The 11,416-nt window shown below is 38.1% G+C and overlaps 2 protein-coding genes across 3 annotated transcripts; one reads left to right on the top strand and one right to left on the bottom strand.

Moving 5' to 3' along the window:
* Positions 1-5,774: 5,774 nt before the first annotated feature.
* LOC104699236 (GCN5-related N-acetyltransferase 6, chloroplastic-like) lies at positions 5,775-7,390 on the top strand. Of its 2 annotated transcripts, XM_087460539.1 has the most exons (5): positions 5,775-6,162; positions 6,256-6,308; positions 6,543-6,579; positions 6,693-7,028; positions 7,109-7,390. In XM_087460539.1, exons 1-4 carry the CDS (start codon positions 5,842-5,844, stop codon positions 6,831-6,833), a joined length of 552 nt encoding a protein of 183 aa, XP_087316665.1. In that variant the 5' UTR covers positions 5,775-5,841; the 3' UTR covers positions 6,834-7,028; positions 7,109-7,390. The 2 variants fall into 2 exon arrangements, with proteins under 2 accessions (XP_087316665.1, XP_087316672.1); XM_087460546.1 differs by lacking the exons at positions 6,543-6,579; positions 7,109-7,390 and having other exon boundaries at positions 5,785-6,162; positions 6,693-6,761.
* Positions 7,391-7,562: 172 nt separating this feature from the next.
* Positions 7,563-11,017, bottom strand: LOC104699259 (uncharacterized). The gene is made up of 6 exons (XM_087460554.1): positions 9,458-11,017; positions 8,720-9,153; positions 8,478-8,639; positions 8,215-8,290; positions 7,976-8,131; positions 7,563-7,885 (listed from the first exon to the last, which is right to left on the bottom strand). The coding sequence occupies exons 1-6, from the start codon at positions 10,817-10,819 to the stop codon at positions 7,778-7,780; spliced, it is 2,298 nt and encodes a 765-aa protein (XP_087316680.1). The 5' UTR covers positions 10,820-11,017; the 3' UTR covers positions 7,563-7,777.
* Positions 11,018-11,416: the final 399 nt, after the last annotated feature.

The raw sequence follows: 11,416 nt of genomic DNA on the forward strand, positions 1-11,416 counted from the left end.
GTTGCTCCTTTACGCCTTGTTGTCAGTCTTACAATTCTGTCAACACAATGTATCTTCAATCTCCCTTGTTGATTGAATTGTAGGACTGATAAACGTTGATGATCTGCAACCTGTAAATATCATGTTCTTGTTTCTTTTGGCACATCCGTTTCAAACAACTTCAAACTCGGTTAACACACAAATCAATCTCTCCCTTGTTGATTGAGTTGAAGGACTCTAGCTCTCCCTTAATCATAACCCATCAAGTTCCTAATTTTGACCTGATCACATCTTCAGTGAATATCAAACGCCTCCAAGTGTTGCCTGCAACCACTACATAGCATAGCAACAACAACAACTAGCATATGGGAGTAAATCAGAGAGTCTCCCTTTATAGCTCAATTTGATATTCCACTTCATACAATGAAACCAACTCATCATCATCAAACCTTGGATTTTGAATGTAACGCCATCTTCTGCATTTATCAAACACCTTCAAGTTGTGACAGCAGCAATGACACAAGCATAGCAGACCCAACAACTAGCAAATGGGAGTAAGTACAAGAAGTCTCCCTTTTAAGCGCAGTTTGATATTCAAGCAATCAATGGCACTAACTCATCCTGCAAGGCAGCCATAAAAGCTCCCTCTGCTTGAGTGCATAACTAAGGTAAAAAGTAACATATCAAGAGCATAGTCCAATAAAGAACTCATTATGCAAAATAATGATTCTCCTCTTGCTTTGATGTTAAGAGTCTGCTCAAACTTGCCTGAACACTGCAGAAACTTCACACATACCAAAATCATAAAACCAGAACACGATATCAGCCATCAAACCATTGACAATGGTTACTTGGTTACAATGACACATATGAGAGTAGCTCAGAACTAGTTAACCCATCTTCAGAAATGTACCGCTGTCGCCAATAGGATCAAGATCAAAGCCTGCCGTACGCACAGGACAGCTAATTTCTGAAGACGAAACACAAACTAGTTCTGAGCCGAGAACACTTCCTTGAGAACACAACTGTGAGAACACTTCTTTGAGAACACAACTGTGAGAACATCTTAAAATCCTCTTTGAACTTGATGACTCTTAACTCAATCATAACCTCATTAGCACTAGCAAGCATGGTGTTTCATTTCAAATCACAGCCTTTGAACAATGGGAAGCAAAAATGATCAGAAGCAATAACATGATCATCAAAATAATACCTTTGTAGTCGCAGCGGAAACATAGACAATTCTCTCGAACCATGATGATCTTGTGAAATGTAGCAATGACTGAATAGCCTCAACTTCTGTCTTTGCTTCTGTAGACTAGCTTGTTCAAGTAGTCTTAATCGAAAACTGTTTTTCATCCTTGCAAATATAGGCTTCAAGACGCTCTTCTTTACTAAGGCAGATCAGAGATCCATATACTGTAATTCATGAAGTAGAGGTATCTTCCAAATCAACCAGTTACAATACATATCACACCCATGCTTTTCTTGAAACTCCTCCTGAACCTCAAGCAATATACAGACCAGAGATTTAGTACAAAACCACACACACACACTAGTTGCTTGCACAACCGAAAAGACATCATGGCCATAAAAATATTCTTCACCTTAAGAGTAATGTTGAGATAAATCCAGATGAATATACCTTGAGGCAACCTTTAAACAACATCTTTTGATCCCAACAGTGAACCAGTGAATAAGATAGACGATTGCAACTTCTGTAGCAGTTGTTGTTTCAGTATTTGGAACATCCATCTTCAACACACAAAAGAAGAACCTCATAAACAATCCTCAGATTTTAAAACTAGAGCAGCAACAATTTCTTGAATTTCAAAAGCGATGTCCCAACTTTCACTGACAAGACACTTCAGCTTCCTAGGTTACAACATAATCGGTTTTACTCAACTCAGAGTATTCTACCTCAGATTGATCCCAAACAACATCTCCTTGCAGATGTCACTTACGCTAACCTTGCAGAACTGAACCGGAGTTACACAACTCTGAGTATTCTACCTCAGATTGATCCCGACCATCTTATACTACTAGTGAAAGTGAATCCTTCTTTTAAACTTTAATAATTGAGCGCTCTTATTCTTCTCTTCTAACACCCAGAGGTCTTCTTGAATATTCTTTGAGGTAGTGACATAGAGGTGAATGTCTGCCTTGAACACTTCAGACTTTGGTGCAAGATATTCACCTTCAGATCAGATGACTTTCCACACTTCTTCACAAACAACTTCGTCTTACTCACTAATGGAACTTAATACTTTGATTGTGATTACCAGACCTAGGAACATTAAGAACTTCTGTTTCTTTTTACAACCATGAGGTCTTACACTGAGCTTCTTCTCCTGCATTGATGCAGAGCCTGTCTTGATGCAGAGCCTAGATGAAAAAACAAAACAGCCCAGAAAATTCCAAAATGTTGTGGGATAATCAAGGACAACAATATGAAACCACAGGAGAAAGCATATCACAATTTGGATTTACAGATTGAAAGTTAAGACCAAATTCCCAAAGCATATCCAAAATGCTAAACACCAGCGAACATCTAACTTTGGGGACAGTTTCTCATCAAATGACAAGGAACTAGAAAGATATCTCTATATCATTGGAAATATCTCGCAGTAAGGTTTCCAGAACAACTTTCAGAGTTGAAAACTGAAATCAGTAGACACCGAGAAAGCTCCACCAACCTTGAGAAAGAATCATAGCCATGACGCCCAACATCTTTAACTAGTGATTGAAGCGGATGAAGACATTTTTCACAGAACTTTGAGTCTTCATAACGGTGACATGATTCATAAGCAAACAAATTGAGTTCAACCTCACCAAGAGCTCCTTCTCTATTGAATCAACACTAATGCCAAGTTCCAATGTTTTCCATATCACATCCACCGAAACGAGAGATTTTCTTCCACTTTCTTGATCAAGGATCCAAACTTGCAAATTATTGGTTCAAGAGAAGTAGACCAGTCACAAATAAACTAACTTCCTTCATCAAACCCAGATCCATACGGCAAGAGAGATTTCCCTTTTTCTTCATCGGAGAAACACCATAAAGGCTCGACCAAAACCAACCTCACGTGAAATGAAGTACACACCAAGAAGAAATAAGTCTCAATCTCAATAGAGAAAATAAAGCTCCAATCACAGACTTTCATTCAGACGACAACACGAGATTGTTGATTTAAGAAACCCAAAAACAATCCACTTCTTCTCTGTAGAACACAACACCAACAATAACACCAACTTTGCTGCTCAACCTAAATCACCACAATTTTCAACTGACTAACCTCAGCTTCACTGCTTTTCCTTCCCTTATTCCTGAATTTCAAGTCTCGAAACAATGAATTCCTGAATTCCTTCTTTTCTTTGTCAGTGAAGGCTACCAACTAAAACCTTTTCCTCATCAGCTTCAACAAAATCATAAAACAGAAAACCCAAAACCACTCAAGTGAAATCCCTCTCAACGTAAAGCCAACTTCTTCATAAGAGACATAGACCCAGAACAACGATTTTTTTTCATTTTGAACCAGATTTCTTTGACAAAAGAATTCACACTTTCCATCAATTTCTTCTTCGTGATTCGTCGTTCTATGTTTGAGACTTTCCACAAATGTTCAACAAATTTCATATCAACCTTAACAGCCTCTGATTTGTGTAGATGCTTCAGCATGCTTGTACCCATCAACCAACTTCAAACGATCGAAGCTCATCTCTTCACATCAAAAGTAAACAATCGATTTCTTCCTCAACTGACACTACAACACCAGCTCGGAGAAACATAATACAACATCCAATCGATCTCAATGCATTTTCTGGTGAGATCTACACCCTTAAGGTCGATTCTAAGAAGCCCAGATTCTGAAAACACCGCTGGCTAAATTCTCTCTATCAACAGAACTATGATGAACAAAGAAAAAGACTCTCTATTGCACACGTGTCTAAAACTACCAAAACGACCCAAAGAAATCCTCTTTTCTTTAATGGATGTTCTGAATAATTCACACTATACTCCATAATGGGCTTTGATGGGCCTGAAATGATTCATAAAAATTAGGTCAAAAGTTTAAACCTGACCCATGTCGAAAACTCATCTTTCTTCATCCTCTTAGATACTCGACGGCAAGAAGCTTCCCAGAGACTTTCCTGAGAATTCGGGTGGACTAAACTGACAAATCCATGGACTTGACATCAATTGAGACATCAATATCTTTCTATGTTTTCTTCGTTTCTTCAATTTCACCAAACTTAAGAAAGACTCTGAAATTCCTGCTCAAACGATACAAAGCTTCTCTTCTCTCTTATCTAGCAACACATCCAAGATCTAACCTGTTAGAGATAGTAATCTCAGATCAGTTTCCCGCTCTGATACCAATTGAAATAATGAGATGCGTGCTAGATCTACAGACTTGTATGACAGATCTCTATGTGCGATGCTTAACAGAGAGATGAAAGGATATTGAAGAGACGATACAAGAGATTTGTTAACAGGGTTCGGATAACCTACATCCCCGGGACCAAGTCCAGAATCATTCAATAGAATTAGAACGCAAAAGTCACATTTGCCAATGGTATCTAGCACACACTTGTGCCTACCACTCTAATCTACATGAACTAAAGGAACCACCACTCTTTGTCTTTTCCGACGAGTGTGAACCTCTACAAAAACCACCAGCAGATTCTCTATCTTACTGGTGGGACAACACCACACACAACATGTGTGCTTCTATCAATTTTAGGTCTAGGGTGCGTAAGCTTCTCCTTGTTACCACCTCTTCCTTTTATACCTCTTAGAGTTCTCCACAAACCATAGGTTCCACAAGCTTCTTCCTCTTGCCTTTTGGGTAAAAGCTTGTTCTCTTTTTGTCAACTTGACCCATACTTTTGTTCCTGTCGTACCTAACACAAGCATGCTTCTCTGACACAGCTGTTCCACTGTTTGCTGCAACTTGACGCTTTTCCTCTCTGTTGCACTACACAACCTCTTCACGAGGTTTACCTTGTTTCCAGCTCTGTTGCACTACACAGCCACTACAGGTAGTATGCTCTGTTTTCATCTCTGTTGCACTTCAAGTATAATCAACTGCTAAAACATATTTCTGCTCTGTTGTGCTTTCAGGTTTACGCAACTGCTAATGGAAGACTTGTTCTCATGAGCTTAAAGCATGACTGGTTGTGCTCTCACTTCTTGGATCTTCTCGATAAGACTCCAAGGTGCAGCATGTCACTTCGTTCCATGTGACTTCACATTGAGCTGTCTTGGCTGAGCTAGTATTCTCTGATTCTCTTCATGAGGAATCATTTCGTCTGTGTCTGTAGCTGGTTACACATGCTCCATCTTGTTCACTGCTTCTATGTCTGAACATGTGTTTGTATCAGACTTGTTCATTGCAACGTTCAATAAATCTATGTCTATACTCTTAGTTGTATCAGGTTTACTCATTGCTTTTTGATCATCTCTCTTATATTGTATAACCAGTAATAACACCAATATATCTTTAGTTGTAGCTGTCTTTTTTGATATATATATATATATATAAAACAGACTTTCGAAAAGAAAAAAATGAAATGAGACGTCGGCAACGTTTTAGTTTATTTTCTAATTCACACTATTGATCTGTTCTTTTTAAAAATACTGTATGTGGAGGAAAAAAAAATAATGACAATTGTCAAATCAATCTACGCCTTTCCAATTAGCCAAGTCACACAATTAGGACCGTTCGATACAAACGCGGCAACTTGTCTACATGTTAAAAATGACGATCTTGCCCTTAATCGTTATCTGTCTTTTTATCCATTTTGTCTCTCTTTTCTTCTCTCTTCCGGTGGTTTAACTTCTGGGTACGGCGGCGATCGATGTCGACGATTTCGATTCATCGGAATGAGCTGCTTCGAATCACGCACAGTCGATCTCGAATTTTCCGGCAGAGATTTCGCAGAGCTACTATCCCTCTGTGGAAATCAACTACGATCAATTCGAGATCTTCTGATACGTCTAAGAAGGAAGAGCTATCTGTGAAGATATCAAAACCACCTCCTCAAGTTGATCATCAATTAAGACCTGATGGTTTGAGATTCGATCGTTTGCAGCCTGCTGAGCCAGAGTTTGGCCATGAAGATAGATTTGAATTTGGTAAATTCGTTGCAAGAGAGGCCATGCTTGATGAAGAGTATTGGGTAAGGTCTTGACCTCAGAGTCAAGTCAGTTTCGTTTATGGTTTGTTTCTTCTTCTTAATTATATTGATTTTTGTGTGTTTGGTTCGAGTTAGACTGCAGCTTGGCTTCGTGCAGAGAGCCATTGGGAAGATCGTTCCAGTGAAAGGTTAGCTTAGCCATTTTAAGAATCAGAGTTAGGAGTAATCTTAGTTGTTAAGCAAACAAAGGAATAGGTTTAAGAAATGATCTGTATTGACTATAGAGTTGATAGTAGTAGTCTTTTAGAGCCTCTAGGATGCGACTGAATGATATGCTGTAGGAAGTATTGAATAGTTTAGATTGAGTGGAGATGATTGGTATATCTGATTAATTGTTGTTCTTTTTGTAAAAAAAAACACAGATATATTGATAACTACAAAAGGAAATTTGCAGAGCAGGTAGAAAGCTAATATCAGTTTCATTTTTTTAGCTCTTTCCTTAAATGGAGTGGAGGAAGCTTTCTTCAAAGTAATGATGATATCCCCAATTACTGTCTTTTTTTACGTTTCAGGAGTTTAATGCTATAAAAAGAAGGTGTAAAGGGATGCAAGGGCAAACATGTTCCTGTATTGTTGCGGTATTATTCTACTGTTTGCACTTAATAGTGAAAACTAGAACTGAGAACGAGTTTGAAAAATTGAGTGGTAAATAATATTGACGGAAAAGAGAAAAGGCCGTCCTTGTAATGATTGTATCGAAGCCGTTAAATTAACTTTGAACATTTGTACAGAAGGGGATCTAAAACCATGTGTGGATTGTATTGGTTGCAGGAGTTGAACAAGTGTATGTTCATGTACATAAAACCAATTCAGTTGCTCAGGAGTTATACCAGAAGACCGGTTTCGAGGTAAAAAACCTCAAATTCATTACTCTAAAATTTGATAATTGATTATCTGACCTGACGCATATGTTGCGTTATTGGACCAGATCGTCGAAACTGGTAAACTTGAATCATTAGATGATACATACTTGCTCCAGTACACAAGATAACACACAAGCAACAATCTTGGTTCTCTCTGCCTTTCCTCGATTGTTTTTGTTTTTGAGAATGGGAGAGAAGAATCAAGACACAAAAGAGTGATTACTGATTATATGGCTCACTTGTTATTGCATTTGTTTGTTATGTAAAAGTACAGTGAAATGTCTTGAAGACTGTTCTGTAAAGTATAGTGAAGTGTGTGTATCAATCTTTAGTTTCCATGTACAAAATGTGCGTGCTTTGCGAAAAAGTATATATATGGTTTTGGATTCATACCTCAAACAACCAAACACGCCATGGACTTCAGAGAATTGCATAGTTCATCAGAACCCAAGATGAATAGTTTATTCGAAACCAACCGGAATGAGTCAAATGACTGATCCAAAAGCCAAACCAATATGATTTGCATTCAAAATTTGTTTTTCATTCATTATTAAAACATTTTAACCTCTAAATTCATTCGAACTCAAAAACAGAAGTAAACTTGGATTTTCGATCTTGTCGATTTAATAAATACTAGATTAGGTATCAACCAAAAACATATGTTTGGACAATTAGTAGACTCTCTCTGCTCTTCTCCAAAACCAAACAAAGCAGAGGGAGATATTGGGTTTCTTTCAGTAATCAGCAAGGTTCTTTGTAAGGTGACCCAAGAAGGGAACCATCTTCAAACCTAAGATCTTCACCGTAGGGTTTGAGTGACCTTTAACGAATACATCCGTCACCTGCAAAAGAGATAAAACAGGTTTCTTTTTCAGGGTTTGTCTGTTTCTTTGGAAAGGGGAGGATGGGATCTTGGGTTTTCAATATTTTACCTGAGTGCATCCAAAGACCTTCAACACTTTCAGAGATGAACAGTTATCGACGATGTAGCCTAATAAATCGTCTGACATATCTCGGCACCAGGATACATCCAAAATCTGCAGCTTTTCTGAATGTTTGGCAATTGCTAGGGCCGTGTTGTGGCCAACCTGAACATAAAACAAATGTGCTAGTGTCTGACTTGAGCATGACTCTGTGGATTGATGGCAAAGTGGGAAAGAGATCCATTTACCTTCTTAACATTGTTTAGTGATAGCTCCTCCAGACAATGGCCTGCAGTTTCTACAAATGCAGCTACAGCTTCATCACTACAGAGAGACATATGAAGCGTTTGTTAACTTTGACATTCAACACAACCATCACAGTTTCTCACACATAACGGGAAATAAGAAAATCATGGATCAACCTTGTGTGGTTGTACCAATATAGCATGACCATTTAAATGAGATAGTAACTTTCCAGTAAGCATGAATACATATGGGTATAGAGACTTGCCTAAAAGAGTTGCGACAAAAAATCAATTTCTCCAGAGCTTGACAGCCATTTGCAAGGTAGCCCAGAGAAGAATCCGTCAACTTACATACGTTAGCCAGGTCAAGCACGGTTAAATTGGGACAGTTTTCAGAGATGATTTTAATAGAAGAATCAGATAACTTCCTGCACCAAATTCCCAAAGCCAAATAAGAAAATAGTGACCGGATCAAAAAGGGAGAAACAAGGAAATTCATTAGGCATACCCAGAGTTGGTCAAAATTAGCTGCTTCAGGGTTTGTCCTCTAGCAGTAACAAACTCCTTCAAGAACTGACCCTTGACTGAAGGAAGATCCGCAAGGGACAATACTTCCAACTTCTCAAACTTTTTTAATGCTGGTAGAATAAGCTTCATATCAATGTTTTGGCACTCGTTGATATACAATTCCCTTAAAACTGACCCCAATGAATAAGATAACATATCAATGCTAGATGATGTTAAAAGAGAGCATTGGCTGAGGTTAATAGATGTAATCGTAGGAGCAGCAGAAACAAGTGCCTCTAGCCCCACATCGGAGAGCCGGCATGCACCACTTAAGGATAAAGAAGATAGCACCGGCAACTGTTTTGGTGACCTTGCTAAGGTAAGGTGTAGTACATAATCTGGCATACAACGTCCACACTGGTCGAGTTGAAGAACCTGTTTCAGAAAGGGGAAATGTGGACTTTAGTTACAATGTACACCTAAAAGCTCATCTTGCGAACTAAGAACTTTATCTCAAGTATGACCAGATGTTTATCATAGGATAAATCATGATTCATTCCGTTCAGTATAATCATTTTCCAGTAACGGTCAGCGAACCTCACATACGGTTCAATATAACTATAAGAATAAAATGATGCAGAAAATGCTGTCCTGACAGAATAAAAATATATATACATTCACCTAAATGCAACATATGATGCTGTAGTAAAGTAAAAATAAAACTGTAAGAGTAAGTTACCATCAAATTGCTGGTGTCACAGTTCTTAAAACATTCAGTGAATTGTTCCTCGGTCAGCCATGAGCAATCTGGAACACAAATTTCTGTTGGAGATCCACGGACAAGAAGATCAAGAAAGTGTACGTCCATTCTCCTAGAATCACATAGCGATTGACAAAGTTTAACCCTTAGTGCGTCCGGAACATAGTCAAGCGAAACGATGGCATCAGCATTCTTGACAAGAATTTGCAAAGACAGCTCTTGCAGAGATGGAGCTTTTCGAGGGGCAGAAGTATAGTTTATTCTAGGAACCCAAATAGTTGGTGAAGATCTTTCTTTGTTGGAGACACCAATACCAAAATACGAAGTCGTGTTTTCTTCCCGGTCCTTAATTATTTTCATGGCAGTGGAGAAAGGGCCAGGCCAATCTTCGACCTGTTGTTCACCCTCTCTATCAGACAAGTCCTCTTCTTCCTCCATTCGAGCATCAAAATGAGCAAATCTGGAAGCATTTCTCCTGGCAATGTCGCGAAAGTGCCGACTTCTTGAACCGTTTCCAGTTTCATTACTATTATGATTCTGCGTTGGTTCTGCATTAACTGTCGTCGCAGAAAATTCTGGTACAGAGGCATCAGGAGGATTCTCATTCTCTTTCTCAATCTCCATTTCTTCTTCATCAACTTCGACAATATCAACCGTGATTGGAGAAGAGACATTCTCCACCTGAATACCCTTTCCCTTCTCCTCCCGAGTATATCTTCTCCTAGTACCCATAGAGCTACTTAGCATCTCGTAACTCTCAACACAAATCACTTGCACATCATTCAATCCAGAGGAATCTTCCAATACACCCTTTCCTTTGTTCTTGCTCTCATTTTCTTCAGCACAATCCTCCGGTAAAGAGTCATTACCACTAGTATATCCCATCTCCTCATTAACCATTCTTCCAGACTGTGAATTGAAATCTACATTAACCACTCCATAATCTCCAGAAATCCCACTATTCTCTGATTCCTTTCTCACAATATTATTATCTTCAACCAAATCAACACAAACCTTCTTGCGTTTACTGACCCCACTCTCCAATAATACATCAAATTGGGTATCGAAATCAAATCTCCTAGACTCAATTGTTTCAATGCCATGTTCTTCAATTCCCCTCTTAGCAACTTTCTTCCCTGACCGCAAACTCAAAAACTTAACATCTAAATTATTGGACATGCTCTCGCCACAAACTGAAACACTAACCGCTTTCTCAGTGACACAGTCATCGCCGACGTCGTCGCATTGGTGTGCAAGACGAAGACTACGCCTCCGGGTGGGTTCAACAGCATGATCCGATTCGGGAGCCGAAGGGATTTTACGAGATCGAAGAATCGTCATGGAAATCAAAACTAGAGGAAAAGGGTTTATGTGGTGGGTTTAGAGGTGTGGAAGAAGAAGCGTCGGTTTGGGATAAATTAGGGTTTATTGCCCGATGTTCGCGCCAACCGATGCAATGTGTGTTTTCTTAGTAACCATCTCCTCTGCTCAAAGTGCACGAACCATTTTTTATTTTTATTTTTTAATGGAGATTTTCCCGTTTCTTTTTTTTTCCTTTGACCACTGAATTTTCCCGTTTCTTTTTTTTTTTTTTATCAAATTTTAGTAATACTATTTTACTATTTACATAATTATTTGTCAAAAAAAAAAAATATTTATACTATTAAATAGGGAACACATTTGGAATAAAACAAAAAACATGACATATATCCATGTTGCCAAACAGACCAACTTACTTACATAATTAAAAAAAAAAAAAACTTCCCTAAAACAATGGTAACAATTATTAATGAACTAATTGATTAAATTTTTTTATAATTCAAAATATTCCAGTATTTTAGGAAACTATATTAACTATAAATGATACATAAAAATACAGCCAATAAGATTACAAAATGAAAATATTAAATATTATAATAAAACGAAATTATTTATATT

The sequence above is a fragment of the Camelina sativa genome, chromosome 1 (genome assembly GCF_030686135.1).
Source record: "Camelina sativa cultivar CO46 ecotype springtype chromosome 1, ASM3068613v1".
Lineage (NCBI taxonomy): Eukaryota > Viridiplantae > Streptophyta > Magnoliopsida > Brassicales > Brassicaceae > Camelina > Camelina sativa.

Bases quoted from the DNA above. Each gene is read 5' to 3' on its own strand.
- LOC104699236 (XM_087460539.1), top strand. From the start codon at position 5,842: ATGTCGACGATTTCGATTCATCGGAATGAGCTGCTTCGAATCACGCAC. The intron at 6,163-6,255 runs GTAAGGTCTTGA...GGTTCGAGTTAG, and splicing joins TGCTTGATGAAGAGTATTGG to ACTGCAGCTTGGCTTCGTGC. The intron at 6,309-6,542 runs GTTAGCTTAGCC...AAAAAAACACAG, and splicing joins GAAGATCGTTCCAGTGAAAG to ATATATTGATAACTACAAAA.
- LOC104699259 (XM_087460554.1), bottom strand. From the start codon at position 10,819: ATGACGATTCTTCGATCTCGTAAAATCCCTTCGGCTCCCGAATCGGAT. The intron at 8,640-8,719 runs GTATGCCTAATG...AATTTGGTGCAG, and splicing joins CTAATTTTGACCAACTCTGG to GAAGTTATCTGATTCTTCTA. The intron at 7,886-7,975 runs GTAAAATATTGA...TCTCTTTTGCAG, and splicing joins AGGTCTTTGGATGCACTCAG to GTGACGGATGTATTCGTTAA.